The sequence below is a fragment of the Aptenodytes patagonicus genome, chromosome 3, assembly GCF_965638725.1.
Source record: "Aptenodytes patagonicus chromosome 3, bAptPat1.pri.cur, whole genome shotgun sequence".
Classification (NCBI taxonomy): Eukaryota; Metazoa; Chordata; class Aves; order Sphenisciformes; family Spheniscidae; genus Aptenodytes; species Aptenodytes patagonicus.
In genome coordinates this window covers 111,832,924-111,851,136 of record NC_134951.1, presented here as the reverse complement: position 1 = coordinate 111,851,136, position 18,213 = coordinate 111,832,924, and the positions used below count along the sequence as shown (strand labels likewise).

Genomic DNA, 18,213 nt, shown 5'->3' with positions numbered 1-18,213 from the left:
GGGAGAAACCAAAAGCCCGTCTCTCGATTGCGTTTGCGTTCAGAGGCTTTTTGTTTCTTGCTGTCGTTCATGCTCTCCCTTTTGAGGCAGCGTCTTGGCACCGGCATGCATCTCAGTGCAGGTGCCTGTGCTGGTGCCTGCCACTGGAGGAAGGGACGGTGCCAAGTGCCAAGGGCTTTCTGAGCTCCCGAGGGCGAGAGGAGTCTGGAAGGGCACTAGCTGTCCTGAGTTTTCCTACGGCACCGTTGGAGCAAGCCAGTTTTGGCAAAAGTCACTAACCTTAAGGACTCCTTTAATGCGAGGGCTATGGTTGCTGGCTTACTAAAATCAGCCCCAAAGGAATTGCTGCTCTGCCCTTGGTATTTCTGGGTTGGAGAATGGAGGACATCCAAGCTGGACGTGTAGTTTAGGTGGCAAGGTTCCTCTTGCCTTGCTGCTGGAAAACACTTGGAGCGTGAGCGGTGTGTTGTAACACTGCAAATGATTTCACTGCGAGGGCAGGTACCAACTGCCTGTTAGGGGGGCATGAAGCAGATCTCAGCTCCGGAGGCAGCAGAGGATACTTTGCACCTTGGCTTGCTGAAGCAGCTCATCAAGCTGTCACTGAGCCAGAGCGAGAGGAAGCGGCAGCGCCTGCCCTCTCCTCCTGCACTCTGCAAACGCTCTCCTGGGTGTCTGCAGCAGCCGGCTGAACTGTGGGGTGAAGTCCTGGCCACTCACTGCTCACTCCCCCCAGCCTCCTCCACTAGCTGCTTATTTGGGAAGGAACCTCCTTTTTCTCTTTTTATTTTGATTTGGAAAAATAAAATTAGAAAAAGCCTGTAGGAGACCAAGTGACTAAGTGATTCATGTGCTGCTGAAGTAAATGAACAGCAAATGTCTGAGGGGAGAAGATGACTAAGTTTTTCTTCCTCCTCTTCTGCTTCCCTTACCCTCTAAGAGGAGCTAAGCATAGTCGCCTGCAGCAGAAGGACTTCAACAACCGGCTGCTGCCCACAGACGCAGCCTCAGAGATTGTGGGCTCCTGCCTTACCAAAACCCCCGGTCATTCGGAGAACCGGGCGCCTTCCCTACATTCATTTCTATTCTCTCTTGCTCTTCACCCAAGATAAAATATATTTAGAAATGGTAAGACACAATGAGCTAAACTCTGGCTTTGCTACACCCATGTTTATAATGGGTTCATTGTATCGCTTCTGCCAGTGCCCTCGCGATTATATGGCTAGATATAACTACCTTTCATCTTCTTGTCCTTTTTTGGACCAGAAAATGGCTCGAGCATCCTCTTCAACCATAACAGTGCTGTTCTGAGAAAGGCTAGCTGGATTTTAATAAGAAACCCATGATCTCTACTTCTTTAAAGGATGCCGCAGTCATTTGCAGCTCATCAGTGAGAAGCCGCTGCTTGCTAAATCGGTACCTGGGGACTGGCGCTGGAGTTATGTCCATAAATACCGTGTCGTGCCGCTTGCCTTAAAAATAGCCTCTTTTAAGAGAAATATTTAGTTTAGAAACAATTTCACTTAAAAAAAAAAAAGAAATAGAAGGAATCGGATCTCTCTCTTTAAATTAAGAACCTGAATTGCCTGTGTGTCCAGTGTGCGTCCAGTGTGTTGCCAGCATCGCTGTGGTACTCAGACCCTCTCTTCCCGCATCTGGGGAGGGGGATGCTGGGGTTTTGGGGGGGATCCGCTCGGCTGGGGCAATGTCAGAGTCCTTAGGTGCTCAGTGACTCTGCCATTGCCCCCCCAAAACCCCAGCATCTTCCCCCTTGCGCCTGTGCCAGCATCAGCTCCCCAGGGCTACCTGGGGTCCCAAGCAAGCCAACAGTGGGGCAGGGTGTTTCTCCCCAAGCATCCTCTCCCCACTGCACGCCCAGGGATTCAACAGACAGCCGTTGCAGAGGCGATTTTCCATTATTAATGCTCAAAAGAAAGTTCCATTTTCCTGTTTCAGACGAGCATTTCCCCTTTGGGTTAGAGAAACCGCTTCCTCCCCAGCACGCCGTGGAAGGCTGTAAACATGCACCGAAGCAGCAAATTCCTTTGCCAGCCTCTGTGTTCCTCTTTCCACCAAAAACCCAGCATCCCCCCAGCTGGCACCGCTGCGGCATCGCACACACCAGCTCATGGGAGACTCCCCTGTTGATCGGGGTCATGTATATAGGAGCAGCATGTTTTTTCCTCCATTTCTTAGGAGTTTACAGCTGAAATCCTCTTTTTCTTCCCCCGCCCCACCCCTGCATGTCAGCGCACGGTTGGGTTGGAAAATCCAACCCCGCGTGCCACACCGGGATGTAGGGTTGGGTAACCCTCTCTGCGTCTCCAGGGATCCTGTCCCTTTCCCTGAGGGCTCAGGGGTGTGCCGGGGTGCAGCGGGGCTTGCCGGCTCTGCGCGCAAGCTTCAAAGGCAGAGTAAAAGCAGCAGCATAGGAAACCCCCGTGGCGCATTGCTAGCAAGAAACCTCCTTGCCTGATGCTGTGACGGCTTCTTCCCCCACCGCTCCACTGGCCTTTCCCCGGCGCAGGGCTGCCCAGCCGGCACTGGCACACTCGTCGGATGCTCTCGCACCAGGCAGGCGTGGCAGGACGTTGGCTTTGGTGGCGGAGGTACGTACCCAGCCCTGCAGAAGTTGAGCCGCGTTGCTAAAGCTGGCATTTTTTGGTGACTCATAACTAAAATGGCTAAGGGGTGTGCGTAGGGCTTTAACTCTGAAAATGAAGCCGAGGATAAAATTACTGCTGGTGCTGTGCTGAGGTCTGCTCACCGTCAGACATTCTGCTGCAATGGGCTGGGGGGCAGCTGAAGTGTGCTGTTAACACGAATTCCTCCCTCCATCCTGTTCTCCAAGGTCACTCGTACCCGCACGGTGCAGCGGCCACGCACAGCCAGTGCTCTCACTCCACTGAGCTTGTGCCACCCCCTGTCCTCACCAGGCTGGGTGAGCCTGCTCCCAGGTGTGGTGGTGATGAGCACTCTGCCTGAAAGAGCATGGGCGCAGCAGGGTCTGGATCCGCACGGACAGGGAACGGGGTAATCTGGCTGAAGTCAATGGGGATATGCTCCCTGTTCCCAGCCTGACACTGCTGTGTGGGGAATCGGGAACGAGCAGCTGAGCATATGAGATGCTCTGTGTTTGAAAGTGTTTGAATCCCTGTAATTAGCTTGGCCTTGCTGTGCTCCTGGGAGCCCCTGGCTCTGGCACAGCCTCTGGTTGATGTGTCCAGTGAGGAAGGAGTGCTTGTGAGCAGCTTCTCCTAAAGTGCAAGGTTTGTTCTTCCTGTACCCGTTCAGGGCAGTGCAGCCAGAAAGCTGGTGAGGAGAAAGCCCTTGTCTCTGGAGTGCCCATGAGGTGGGCTTAGAAGCCGTCCATGGCAAATGAACTTATGTCTCATTCCGGTGCAGAGAAGCCCTGTGTGTGCCCACAAGCCCCGGTGCTAGGAGTAGCGGATGCTGAGAGCTGTAAAAGCTGACCTGCACTGCCCTTGCCTGCACATCACCTTGCAGCACAAGGGGGGGCTGGTCCATGGATGCACGATGCCTGTGACAAGCCTCTCTTTGCCTTCAGGTCTAGATCACTTTTTTTTAATAGTACTTGGGGTCAGTGCTGTTTTAAGACCGGAGCCCGCGGGATGTGGAGTCAGGCCTCCTGCTTGAGAGAGGCCCCTTGGCGGCTGTGCGTAATCACCTGGGGAGGTGCCTTGGGCACTGCACAGTGCATACGCAGCAGGTCTGCAGCTGCAGGGAGGATGCTGCATGGCATGGGAGGTGTGTGCTGCCCCGGCACGCGCCTGCGGCATCCTGGCTGCTTGCAATGTCCCTCGCTGGGCAAAGAGGTTTCCCAAAGCCACCGTCTTTCTCTTTCTAATATGCTCCTTCTGTAAGGATCTGAAACCAAAAAGCATCAAACTGCATTTCCACTCCTGGAGGAGTTGCTCCTGGTTGCTGATTATATTTAGGAGCTCCCTAGGAAAAGGGGCTCGTCCCATGGCAGCGTGTTGGGGGTGCCGGTGAGCCGCAGCTGAGGCAGGCTGGTGCTCCCAGCAGCTCCTGTGCAAGCAGAAACTCCTCCAGCCACTTAGCAAAGGATTTGCGGTCCCAGCTCCGAAGCAGGAGAGACAATAAAACTCTAAATAGTACTTTAAATCATCAAAGTGCTATCCAAACATGAGGGACTCCAAACACAAATGAAAGTGCTAAACTGATTTAAAGGGGAATTAAATGGTCACGCCTGTTGAGCATTCAGCTTTAGGGTTTAGTCATGTTTATGAAACTTATAACTGCTCTTCTAAATCAGCTTTTTACACTTCATATACCCAGTAAATGTGAGAAAGTTCAGGGCTTGTGACTAATTTAAAAAATTTTTTATTCTAAACAAATTACTGCAGCCATTGCCTGGCCCTTTTTTTTCTTCCCTTCCATCTCTGCCTTTCCACTCCAGCCGAAGGCACTTAAAACACATCCAAAGATTTCACTTGCTCATGGAAGAGAGATGCATTTCTCACTCACATTTTCCACAAAGTGAAGTTCAGTTATGGTCGAATAGCGTAAGAGCAGCGAGCTAGCTCCATGAGCGGGCAGAGCGAGGGAACAGCGATGGAAGTGTTTTCTGTGTCCAAGACCAGCGCGAGCTGCTGGGGGTTTCAGCAACAGGAAAGCTCAAGTCTAAAAGCCAGGCCTTTCTCATCCAGCTTCTCCTGCAGATTGCTTCACTAACATTACATGACTTGGTTTTGCATAACACTGCTTGTGCATCGTCAATGCTTATGGACATTATGCTCCTAGGGTGTTATATTTACAGCGTCCGTATCAATGCCCTCTATGCTAATGCCAGAGGAAATACCTTAGATGGCTGTAACAGCACTGGAAGTCAGCAGCTGCGCTGTCCGGCCCACGTCCACCCTGCCTGGTAGTACATCAGGCTGTACGGATGAGTGATGTTGCATCACACCATAGTGTGTGCCTGGTGTGAGCATTGAGCGGGGAGAAAATCCGTCTACAACCCCCTTCGTTGGGGGTATGAGCTCTGGGCATTGCAGCGCATGTCGTGGCCCATGTCAGAGAGCAGACCAACCCAGTCCCAAGCCCTTCTGGGTCACCTCCAGAAGCAGACAGGAAGAAATCAAGACTCAAAAAACAAGTATTAGCAGCTGCTTTGTTCTACTCACGGATATTACTTCTGCGTTTGGTGTCTCTGACCCAAAATACCTCTAAGCAGACTGTAAATGTAGTGTCCTGGTTTAAATCCCTAAAAACTTGCCTTCAAATTGTAGGAGAGGGTGTTCGGCAGCCCATGTCCTGTGAGTAACTCTATCTACCAGTCTAAATAAGCCAGATTGGAAATAACTGGGATTTTACCATCTCCTGCTGGTCTGAGCACCTGTGTTGCTTCACATAATGCCCTGTGCCAGGGACCCCCCTTCCCAAAGGACCCAGGGGTCTGGGGCATCCCTCGGGAGGACCCGGCGAAGCCTACAACTCCCATCCCACCTCGCCGTCGTGTAAGAGCACAGCTCAGCGCCTTGTGTTAAGATTGTTTCTTGCAGGAAGGCTGTACCCTGCCAAACCACTGCCCACCGGGACACTCTGTTGTGACTTTTAAGAGCTGAATCTCTTCCATATCCTAAACTGCAGCTCTGGCTTCTAGGCTGCTGAGCTGGACTTCAAATCAAGCGACCAGAGACTGTTGCGGTTGTTCGGTGTCGAGAAGGGCACGTCTTCTGGTCTTGGAGGTCATGTGGGAGCTAGCAGCAGTTTGGGATTTACAGTGGCAGGGCTGGGAAAGCTGGGGGAGTCCTTCCCCACCGGCAGCGTGAGAGCGAGAAGCGCCAGAGCCAGCACAGGCTCAGGAGCCCGTGTCCCCAACTTGTGCTGGGCTGCTAGAGGAGCTTATGACCAGAAAGGGAATTCTAAACCAGAAAGACAGTGGTGAATACTCTTGGAACTGGGAAAGGAATCAAACACAAGTCTCCAGATGGAAACGGAGCAGTTTCCATCAAAGCTGATGACAAATTCCCTGATACGGGGTCAGATCTTTGGACAGCACATCACATTTCTCAGCTGGACGCCTGATCTGGCTGCCTACAGCTCTGTGCACTAGCATGTTGCACAGATGGGCTGCGGAGCTCCGGGACTCTTCTCACAAATCAAGTCACCGAGGCCCACTTTTGGCTACCAGCAAGTATTTTTATAATCTGCTGGCTTTTAAAAGCTAGCTGCTTGCTGAGGAAGAGGCACTGTATGGCTTAAGTAGCCATCCACCGAAAGTGATTAGCTGTTTCTGAATTATTCACTTACCTTCTCCAAGCTGAAAATTGCTTAACAAACCTTATTTGTGTGTACTTAATGAGTAACAAATACATTTCCACAGATCTGGATCAGTTCCCACCCAGGAAAGTAGGCTGAATGTGTCTAATGCTGGCAATTAATAATTCAACCAGCTTTACAGGAAAGTCCGTTACGGCTGATCTGCAGTGGGAGGTTTTCAGCTTTACTGAAGTAAAGGCTCTCCATCAGGAAGAAATGCCTCATGGAGACAACCATAGCTTTGAGGCTCAGTTACTCTGAGCTCCAATGAGAGCTTTGCCTTCGCTCTCACTTAGGCTTTTTCGGCTTCTTTCCTTCTTTCCCAGATTGGGCAGAGAGGTCTGACACTGCCACTCCTCTCTGTAGCAATTAACCCTAAGCATGGCGCTGACGTGGATCCCACGCCGCTGCTGCGCTCAGCTTGTGCTTTGTGGGTGAGGAGGTTGCAAATGTCCTTATATGCGATGGGTGACTTCTGTGCAGCCGGCTCCCACAGCCGCTCCGTTTCCTTCCATTGTGATAGGGGAGGTCAAACCGAAGGACTGCTGCTCACCCATCTGCCTTTACTGCTTCTAATTCTCCTCGCCTCCATCACAAGCAGGAAGAGGGAGCCTGCAACAAGCTCCTGTTTTTTTCCAATACACTGGAATATTTTTTCGATGATCCGAGCAGATGTTCCTGGCTTTCAGGCATTTTTACGGAGGCTCCTCTATCGCACATGCTGATCTCTTGCAGACGGCAGAGAAGGCAGTAGCTTTATCTCTATGACCCTCTACCCCATATCTTTGGTCTTGGTGGGACCGCTCCCTGGTCCCACTGGAGAAAAGGGCATTCCTTACAAAGCCAGATGGGAGTAGCTTCTCTCCTGCGAGAGGCAAAATCCTTGCTGGCTAAAATGAGACTATTCTGAAAAAACAAAGCATCTGAAGTAAAAGAAACAAGGTATGTATTAGGATTTTTTTCTCTCTCTAAATGAGATGGAGACCTTAGAAAGCAGCAGAAGCTACTACACCCCAGCCATCAAAATAATCTACTTCATGGGGCTTGTGGGTTTGGACTAGAATTGCTAGGCACCCAGAAGTACCTTTCAGTCATCAAACTATATTCCCTTTTATTAACTTGGGTTAAGTCTGTTGTTGGGCCTTGCTTTATCTTTGTTCAACAACCACCATGGGATCCTGACTGGCATTGCCTCTGCCAGGTTTTGGGGAGCTGCTGAAATTTTTATTAAATGCCTTGTGTGACTAAACCAAGAAATGCCCACTGATCCAAAGCCCTCCCATTGCAAGCTGCTCCTCTGGCCAAAACAAGGCTATTTAGTCATTGTGCAGTACAGAAGCAAATGCGTCGGCGAGGATGAGGGGAGTTTGTATGAGAGGAAGACGGTGTAAAATATGGGCTGTCTCTTGCTGGCAGCATCAGGGTCAGTGGTCACAGCCTGGTGCACACTGAAGCGGTCACTGGGCTCTTTCTATTGCTGCCTTGACAGAGGGAGAGGTTTGAGGAGCTGAGAGATGGCAAAGCCAAGCAGAGCATAACACCAGCTCTCTGGAGCATGTCATGGGAGGGTTTTCGGCCGGGATCCTGCATTTTGGTGGCCCACGTGCCAGGACGCGCCAGGAGGAGGCATCCTGCGGTACCTGCCAGCTCTGCCCCGCTGCCCTCCGCGCCCAGCGCCCAGCACAATGAACAAAGCTGGCCTCCTCGCCGTGGCTGGAGTGACACGGTTTTTCCCAGTCAAGGGAAACAATCATCACTAGGGAAACCTTAACTACTTTTTAAAGACCAAAAGAAAACACATTCATTCTTTTAAACATGGAAAACTAAATGGCCTCTTTTTCCTTGGCTGCGTGTGCGTGGCTGCGGAGCAGGCTGACACAGAGTGAACTCTGTGGGCAAATGCTCCCCCCACTTATTTAGTTATTGAAAGAGAGGGCTCTCCAGCGCAAAGTCTGCCCTTCTCAGCTGCTCACCGTGTTGTTTTTTAAACCAGCAAGGCTCTGGACACGAGGAGTGACTCGCCGACCCTCCTACTTGTGAGTGAAACATCCCGGAGTCCTTCTGAGCTGTGCCAAAAGCCCCTTCCTGCGGGGGCTCCCGGCACCGCAGCACCGCGGCTGCGCTTCTCCTTTTGGAAGAGCTGGAAGTGAAAGCGAAGACTGGAGAGGGCCGCTGCACCTCCCACCCACGCTAGCTCCACGGGAGGGTGTTTGGGGAGTCACCCCGGTGCCTGAGGAGCAAGGAAGGGTGCTGGGCATGGGGCAAGGCTGGTGCGATGCCTCTCCCGAGCTGCTGCGCTCGGCGAGGGGTGGGCAGCCGGGTGTTTCAGTTCTGCAAGGAACGCCGGGGGTGGTTGGATGTTAGCGTGCTGCAGGAGCGGGGCTTTCTCCAAAGCCAAGGGAAAGCCAGGGTGTCACTCATGCAAGCCCCTGGGCTGCAGCAACTCCACTGAAGCCAGGGGAAGTGGTGGGCATTGGAGACACCACTGTCTCCTCACAGTTTTTCTCCATCTCTTCTGATCCTAGGCTATTTTGGGATCTTCCTGGGAGAAAGGGGCTGAAGTTCTTTCCAGAAGTGGGAAAAATTGTTAACGCTGCTCCCACTCTTCCCTATCCCCTGCCCCAGCTGCCTAATCTTGCCTCTAATGGTGCATGCTCTAGTTAATAAACAGCACTGAAATACAGGACCAGCTCCCGCTATTTCCAGGAACGTTTGGTCCCGTAAAACCATAGGAAACCATAATTTCAGCAAATTAAATAAGTTACTGCCTATCTCTCTGGCTCAACGCATGGAAAGGGAAGAGCACCCCGCTGGCTCCGTGCACGGGGAGAAACACCAGTCAAATTCCACCAGCGTCTGCACTGGGAAAGGGAGGCAACAGGCAGTCCCAGAAAGGCACGTCTCCTTCAAGCAGATGTTAAAGGAATGCATATGCTATAGGGAAAATGTACAGCGAGCACTGAGCTCATCAGTCACTTCTTGTCTAATCTAATTAAACACAATATATCCTCTGACCTTCTGGGTTGGCACTAAATTTTCCTATGTTGTTCTTTCCATATGAAGCTCTATTGACAGATGGGGAAAGCCTAGAGTTTGCTTTAAGCTTCAGATAAGTAAAGTTAAACATGCAGCAGATAAAATTGTTTTCCCAGCACTCCTCTCCCACTGACCAATTGTGGGTGCTCGCTGGGAGAGCTTAAATCCTCTGGCCCGTATCCCACCCCCAGCCTGGGGCACTGCACTCCGCAGCGAGTGAAAGCAAGCTAGCGAGCAGCTGTAAGAGGGCAGAGTGCTGCAGAAACCCTTGAAAGTTCATTATTAGTGTTGGTTCTGACAGTTGCTCAGCTTCATTTCCATGGGGCAGACGATTAGGGAAAATAGTGCCGCTCCTCACTAAATATATTTCCAGAGTCACTAAATAATTTGCTACCTAACAGCTAATCAGTTGGCATTTGCTGATGCTGAAATAGGTTTTAAATAAAAAGTGTCAAATTGCATCAGACACCTCGTGCATATTCCCTGCTTATACAGGCTACATGACATCGCTGTGTGTGCAAGAGCGCGGTCGGTCAACACGGCTTCGTGAGTTTTCTGGGAGGGAAAGCAACCGCAGAGCTGGATTTGGGGGAGAGCAGGGTGCCAGGGTGCCACGAGCAGGCGCAGGCTTTCATCATGCAAAAGAGTTGGAAGCATGCTCAGCTTTCGGTGTGACAACCTGCGTGCTCACTTCCTTGCAGGCAAACGAGAAGAGCACGTATCTGCCTTTCACCAGCATCACTTGGTAACACCACCTGCAAAGATATTTTTTCCAGTATGGTGAAAAATCCTCTAGTCTGAGTCGGGGCAGTTATTGCAGGTAACTCTTCCATGTACGTACAGCTGTGCCTGTGCTCCTGGACCTACGCACAAATAACTCCTTGAAATATAAACCGAAAGTTACAGAAGAGCCTGGAGGCGATGCCCTTACGGTTCCCAACAGGCTGGGTTAAGGAAGATTTCTTTCCTGTAAATAGCTTTAATACTCCCTTTGTATATTAATAGTGCCAGGCAGGGCAGGAGGCAGCAGCCCGCCAAGTGCAGAGGGGCTGTTTCCTGCACGTGGCCGTGGAGCCAAACTGGAGTGGTGTGAACCTTGTGGCTCTGATTTTCCGTGGCCGGCTGCAGGAGCCTGACACGGGGCTTGGCATGACTGGGGTCCCAAGCTGTCGGCTTTGAGATGTTCACCTGTGTCTGAACCCACACCAGCATTCAAATAAACGCAGACCTCTTGCTGGGAGCTCTCAGCCACCCCCAGTGGCTGTGAAGGACCCTGCCGCTGGTTCACAGCCACGTAACATCTCTCTTGAAGCTGTAGGGAAGGTACCAAGGGTGAACTTTTAGAGCATCTCCTTACCTCGGGAGAATTTATCTTCAGACAAAGTGGGTGGCAGGATCGCTAGGGGCATTGGCCAGTGTTGTTCCTCCATGGTCCAGCCTCCATCTCTCCTCTGCAGTGGGTCGGCAGCCCCAGAGAGTGGACAGATGAAGTCGTGCAGCTGCTGGTTTAGTAGGGGAGCTGCCCCTTGCAAAACTCACTGCCTTTTGAACATTCCCACGACAGAGCAACTGGACATTTTGTATAGATACGTACACCCCCCAAAAAAATTGGTCCCAGCAGGCTGCTCTGCAAAACAAGCTGTGCACGCTGGGCAGTAACATGCGATGGGCTGAGGGCACGGGAGAGCTTCCTTTTGATGAAGCAAACTTTCCCTCATAACACTGGGAGGGGGCTCAGGCGTAAACCAAAAATCTGACGGCTCCTGAAGGAATTGCAGAGGGCATGGTCCCTCCTCTCTCCTGCAAGTGCCCACGTGGTTGCCCCTGCGAAGCCGGGGGGGAATGGGCCGCGTGAAGCAGAATTGCTGGTGACCCCCAGGGCGGCGACAACTTGTCTCGCAGCCTATTTCCAGCAAGTCAGGAGTGACTTGAGATGGACGAAGCAGCCTCAAGCCTCTCCATAAAACATGTCCTTAAACATGTCCTTAAAACTTGGGCTGGAAATGCCGGGCCAAAGGTGTGTGTCAAACTGGGTGGTGTCTGGATGAAAACGTTTCCCGCCGGTGTAAAGTGATGGGGACATGCTACCTGTTCCTTGTGCAGGTGTGCTCAGTGACCAGCTTTGTCTTGTTCAGCTCGGCAGATAGGTTTTTGTGGTGTTTTTTCTCCCCGGGGGACTTGGGGGCCACTACCCTGCGCTGGGAGCAGTGCCGGAGCAGAGTGCATCGCTCCTGGGAAAGTCCCAGCGGGGGGAAAGCCGGGATGGCTTGTCCTGCTTCGGGGGCCACTTGCCTTCATTCTGCCTGTGCTTTGAAGTACCTCAAGGTTTTAGCTATAAAGCTCTAACCACTGAAAAAAAAAAATCTTGGCTTGGGAAGGCGCGTTGCCTTGGCGTGTTTCCTGGGACTGAGTGACTTAAGCTGTGCGGTGAGGGGGGGACTCCTTCTCCTTGTTTTAGAGGAGGTGGGTCACGCTCATCTGGAGTCCAAACTCCCTCGGAGACTTCTTCTTCCCCTTTTTTTTCATTACATCAACCAGGACTGGATGTTACTATTTTAAAAGCAAAAGGAGGGGACATCCCCCCGCCCTTCCCTCCCGCTTTCTGCCAAAAGGAGAACAAAGAACAGCTAAAGCACACAAGTTCTGGCACTCCTTTTGGAAATAAAAACATTCATCCTCATGTCAGGTAGGGAACTGCCTGACCTCCCCTGCCAAAGCAAGCAAGCCGGGCGGCAGAGCAGCGGCGCAGAGGAGCCTGGGCGAAGGGGATGCCCGGTGTCACCCCGCGCTTGGGCAGTTGCTTGCCAAACTCCTGCACTGCTGTACTGGTGCCAGGGCGCGCCGGGACGCTCCCGGCCGTGGGCAGTCATCCAGGAAAGGGCCACCCTGCTCCTCCCGGGCTTGGAGGTGGGAAAGGACCTTTCTTCTTCCCCTCTCTCACTCCTGGTCCCCACCATGTGGGCAGCCCCTGCATCTCCGTGCGATGCGTCCCTGCTCCCTGGCGGGGCTGGTGCACGGCACGGGGTAACCCGATGTAATTTCCACACTTTAGACACTAACACCTTTGTCTGGCTTCTTCCTCGCCATTTAAACATGTCAGCAGTTCCCAGCATGGATTCCTGTGCCGTGAGTTCACCCCCGACAAGCATCCAAACTGCAAGTCGGGGCTGCTGGCTCTTCCCCGCCTGTCTGCGAAGCATTACTGGAACAAGGGCCAGTTCTCCAAGCACGAGGAAGAGATTACTTGGGCTTTCTGGAAGGCTCCCTCCTGTGCCTTCAGAGCAGAGCAAATGAGGATAATTTATCTGTGGGCTTCCAGCTGAACCCAGTAGCTCAGAGCAGCCAGGACTATGCCGTCTGTCTGTCCCAGCTCCTGCAAGAAGGCATTTTTCCATTGTCGCCATTGTATATTGTTCGCCTGATTTGTTTGTGCCGTCGCCTTCTGGGGCCGAGATAAGAGGTCATCCCCCTGCCTTTTACTGGCGGCATGTTCCCCAGAACAATCCAGGGAAAAACTCTCGCAGGAAAGAGCCTTCGAAGGAGGCTTTCGTATGTCCGATGCAGCCCTCATTACAGTCATGTAAATAGTTCCGTGCAATCTATCTGGTGAGAAACACAACATGTCAGAAGGGAATTGTTCTCTAAAATGTAGTTACGGATGGGCCAAAGCAGGCGGATCAGCTGCACGCAGGTTGCCAGCTTAATGGACAAAGCAGCTGCCTTTCAGTAGGGAACAAAAGCCAGGCGGTGAGCCTATGCATGCTTGTGCGAGTGTCTCTTGTTCCCCGCGGGAGCTGGAGTTGAGTTTTGTGGCCAGGTAGAAATCCTGGGCTCCCTTCCCCGCTCCATCGGCCGTGATCTAGTGCAGTACCCAAGGATGGGTTAATGTCCCTGCTGCTTCTGCAGAGGGATGCAGGGAGCGGAGACAAGGTAATGCAGGATGGCTGGGCCCTCTGCAGCAGAAGCAGCCAACTGGAACAACACTGTAACGCCATCCACTTTAGTGAAGTTACTTGTGATTTTTGAATGTAGAGTCGAGGCCCAGCGGCTCCGGCTTGGCACAGGGCAATGGGAAAAGAGCAGATTCTCGGTTTGCTTCCATCCTGCGCTGGCTCCGGTGCCTCCTCCCCTGTCCAAAACAGCTGCGTGCTGCCTGAAGTGACTTTACGGACAGTAAAAGCTTGAAACATTGCATTCACCTTCATAATTTTTTTTTCCCTTAGAGCAAATCATGGCGGAAGATCAAGAATATGGTGCACTGGTCCCCATTTGTGATGTCTTTCAAGAAGAAGTACCCTTGGATCCAGCTAGCAGGACACGCAGGTACGGAGCATGGAGAGGGGCAGAGTGGTGGAAAGGCTCTTCGTTAGCTCAGGTTAATGGGCTTTCTCAGCCAGAATTGCTTCTGACTGCTGCATGAATGTCACAGATTTCAGTTCCCACGTCTCTAGTCCAGGAGAGTGACTTACCTAAATGCTAGGGAGGGTGATGTGAAGGTGCAGTGCTCTGTGCTTTCAGTCTCCCAGGGCCAGCGGGTTATTACTGCCGCTTTTTTCTCAAGCAGCAGAAAGTTGAGTCCTTTGGGTGAGACGCAAGCCTTCTTGCTGATCCACAGCAAAGCAGGTGATGCTGCCCAGCACAAACATGCCCCACGCATGAGCCTAGAGACAAAGGTGTGAACCTACCACGGAGTACACAGAGGCTATGAAGCAAATGTGTTGGGTGCTGCAGGGCAGGTCTCTGCCCTGTTTAAGGTGTGACATTGCTGGTCATTAACCTCTGACACTACTTGTGAATCTGGCAGCCCGAGCTTGTAAGTCCCAGCCTGTTGGGACTCTTGGGTGCAGGTGTAAACAGAGATGCTTCCAAGGTGTTGGGCTGCCCTTCTTGTTTTGGGAAGGCACAGCGTCATCCCCCATTCCAAAGCAAGTGCCACATCATCCCTTGTCACCCTCAGGTAGTTTCAAGGCAGCGGCCAACGGCAGGATACTGAAGAAGCACTGTGAATCGGAGCAGCGCTGCCTCGACCGCCTGATGAATGATGTCCTGAAGCCCTATGTTCCTGCCTACCACGGCGATGTTGTGAAGGACGGGGAGCGATACAACCAAATGGAAGATCTGCTGGCTGAATTTGACTCCCCCTGCGTTATGGACTGCAAAATGGGGGTCAGGTGAGTGGCTTTGGGGATGTTGTTTGAGTTTTAAGATGGGATACTCAAAGCAAATGCATCTCCTGGGTAAAACCCTCTGAAACACACAAGTGAGAACACCAGGCTCACCTGTCTTCAGGAAAAGCTAAGCCAACAGCTTGAGGAGAGAGCCATGGGGAAGCCTGGGTACGGGAAGGACACACCAGGCTCTTTCCTTCTCTGCTTGTTGACTGTCCCGTGTGCTGGGAAAGTAGTTTGGTGCAGTGGAGGGGACAGCACTCGGTTTGGGTTTGTGTACACCAGAATGGCACAGTAGCTTTTAGGAGGATGGCAACCTGCCTCTCTCTGCTGCAGGAGGACACAGCCAAGAGGCAGGGAGCAAAAGGTGTAGGAGATCCTGCCCAGGGTGCCAGAGAGGTGAAATAAAGACACTTGAACGGCACAGCTTCTGTGAGCAAGAAACTTTCCCTCTGTTCACCCTTTGCTCCCATGCACACTTGAGGGATAAAATGCGTGTGCTAAGTAGTTTTGTGCCTTTCATGCAAAGTTCTTGAAACGTTTCCTAACAGATGAGCAACATTACCCGTGTCCTCCTTGAGAACCATCTACAGATACGCCAAGATCCCAGGCTGTAGCCACTTGGCCAGCAGCAGTTTTTGAGCTAGCGACGCCACAGCTGATGAGGGTGTCCCAGAGCAAATGTGAGCAGGGCTGCTGACCCCAGGCGGCTGCCAGTTTTGGAGCAGCCTCAGGCCACCTCTCAGCCCTGGGTCTGCTGCAGACTGGTGGCAGGGCGGGTTGAGATCCCCCTCGCTGGCTAAGGCGCAGCCCAGACGTGGTGGAGACGCTTGCGCTGCTGGAAAAGCTGATCGTTTCTGCGGGAGGGAGGAATCTTTTTTTCCCCTCCTGAACTCCCGACGTGAAACTCGAACTGGTGTGTCGGGCTTTCGGCAGGGAAGAAGCGAGGAATACTTTCCACCGGAGGGGTGGAGAGAAGGGCAGGGGGCCCCGGTGCAGCCACGTGGCCTCAGCTGGCACACACGATGCTGCCACGGGAAGGAGACAGGACCCACTCTGGACCCAGAGATGACAGCCATCAGAAGAAGACCTGCTGGTCATGCTGCCCGGGTGCTCCTATGGTTGTCTCTGGGAGGAGGAAAGCCTCCCACGCACAAATCAGAGGTCGGGTGATTTGTGCACCTGGATTTTTGGAGCTAAGACAGGCAGAGCAAGCAAGGGGGCAAAAGTGCCAGGCATCATCATCGTTAAATAAGATGGTGCTGTGGGAGGAGCTGGTGAGGGAGGGTGAATTGGGTTAATGCTGGGGAGCGGGGCATCCCCGTGGCCAGGCAGGAGAGGCTTTGGCAGATAAACTAAACCTCAGGGCTATTAAACCTGTCCTCTGAGCCAGCAGCTTGCTGCCAGGCAGATACAAGTTTGTTTTTTTCCTGCCAACCTGGCTTTGGGATGCGGCAGCCTCTTCCAGTCACCCCTAAACAAAACTTTGTCTTTCTTAAGCCCTGGTGATGGTTCAAGCCTGGAGTGATGTGGGGGAACCGAACCGCAGACATAGACGATCTGTCATTCTCATCAAAAGGAAATCTAGCTTTCTGAGCAGCGTGAGCAGCACTTCTGAGCATGCCGCTGCTTTATTCTGCTATTTTATTCCGTCTGCCCAAAAATCATGGGTTTGGTGATCTCAGCTGAAGCCTTTCATCACTTTTATCTGCAGTGTCTTTCAAAGCATCTGATGCCCTGGGGATGTCTGCTCAGTGATCATATGCCTGCCCTGAGAAAAGACACCAGTTTGCTTTGCTAAAGCCTGTGCGAAACACAGGAACACCATCCCACATAGTTTGCCTAGCATCCTCCCTGTGCGTTTTGCTTGGTTCTGGAGGTGAACCACATGCTCAGTGCTAGGATTTTGGCACAAGGGACATGGGGAGAGGGCATGGCCCCTCTGCAGAGCTGAGCATGGCTAGTGGGCAGTGTAGAGCAGTTTGGATCTGGGAGGAAGGAGGCGACAGATAGAGTCATTCCTGTGTCATTTTGCTGGGACATCTCACCCGGCTTGGAGTGTTTGGAGAGAGCCTGGGCACTTGCCAGGCTGAGCTGGGGCAGGTTTGGGAGCCGCAAGAAGAGTTACGTAGTGGTTTATTACTGCTGCAGGAAGTATTATTTTGTGGATTATGGTTTTCTGCATGCCAGAGTGCCAAAGTTCTCCACTGGTGTGCTCTGGCACAGAGTGGTGCTCCTCTAAAGGATGCATAAAACCAAGGTCTTTGCACACTCCTCTGCACCCTCCATCCTCCTTCCCCCATTCTCTCATCCCAGCTGCATCATGCCGGGGGTGATGGTAAGCACCTGGCCAAGGCTGCATCCCTTCCTCTGCGCTGTCCTGTACAGGAAGCTTTTGCTAGATAGACCACTTAAAACAGACCTATACTGGGCAAAATCAGCAGCAGCGAAACAGCCCTGTGTGAAAACACCCTGTTTAGCAGCCGGTGAGGCACAGCCCTCGTGGTGCACAGAGTGAGGGGATGGGAAAGCGCAGAAGAGGCACAGGAGCAGCTTTGGCAGCAGCTGCCCACATTGGCCAAACCTCGGAGGGAGCAGCAGCTAACGCTGAGGGCTGGGATGCAGCAACCTCCCTCTTGCCTTCAACTCAGCCAGGTCCTAGAGCACGTGGGTAGTTTCCTGGGCACATCTTGAAAGCCATGTTTAGTTTGTGAGAGCCACTAAGTCACTGCTCAGTTTTGCTGAGCGTTGGGGTCAGGCCCCCCAGGACCAAGGGGTGGCAGCAGGGGGCTGCCAGTGGGGCAGCAGCAACGCCATGGGCACCTGTGAGAAATAAGCTCCCTTGCTATTGCCAGACTGGTTGTGGTTCCTTGATGAACTGAAAAGATATCAGGTGTTGATGATGGGGCACTAATTAAATCGGGATCAATTCACCTGCAATGAGACTTGCTCCGTTATTTCTTATGCTGCCCTCCTCCATAGGGATTAGCTATCCTGGATAGGCCTGATTTCTGGGGCAAGGGCTGTCTGTGGGTATGTGGCACCTCATGTGGTGGTCCTGCTAATGTCCCCCCCTCACTCCTTGCAGGACGTACTTGGAGGAGGAGCTGATAAAGGCCCGGAAGAAGCCGAGCCTGAGGAAGGACATGTACCAGAAGATGATCGAGGTGGACCCTGATGCCCCCACCGAGGAGGAGAACGTGCTGCGGGCAGTAACCAAGCCCCGCTACATGCAGTGGAGGGAGACAATCAGCTCAACCGCCACGCTGGGCTTCAGGATCGAGGGGATAAAGGTGAGGCTGCTCCAGGTGTGCAGAGCAGAGAGAACAGCTGCTGGCAGTGTTCAGTAACCAAACTCACTCACAGAGGCACACACACAGCAGGCTGGTGGTGGGACTGTGTCACATCAGGACATCCCCGGTCCCTGCAGCCAAACCACCCTTGTCAGGCACCTGGCCTGGTGCAGCGCCGCTCTTCTGAGAGCGCAGCTGAGCTCAGGGCATCAATGCAAGAGGTCGGTTTTAGCCGTAATCTCATTGAATCAGCCACTTATTTGATTTCCCTGACTGCAACTTGAAGTCCTCCAACTTGAAGTCTCAAATTAGCTGTTTGCTTTTGATACTGCTGTGCTGCTAGGCTGAGCCATTAATCCAAATCCCAGCTTGAATGTGTGCCGATCTGTGGTTGGATCTGTGAGTTTAGC

The 18,213-nt window shown here is 52.5% G+C and overlaps 1 protein-coding gene across 1 annotated transcript in view; it reads left to right on the top strand.

Moving 5' to 3' along the window:
* ITPKB (inositol-trisphosphate 3-kinase B) overlaps positions 1-18,213 on the top strand; it is a 70,405-nt gene that overhangs the window by 40,322 nt on the left and 11,870 nt on the right. Inside the window, exons 3-5 of the mRNA XM_076334683.1 lie at positions 13,566-13,665; positions 14,300-14,513; positions 17,599-17,803. Coding sequence (XP_076190798.1) covers positions 13,566-13,665; positions 14,300-14,513; positions 17,599-17,803 — 519 coding nt within the window. The remainder of the gene's footprint in view (positions 1-13,565; positions 13,666-14,299; positions 14,514-17,598; positions 17,804-18,213) is intronic.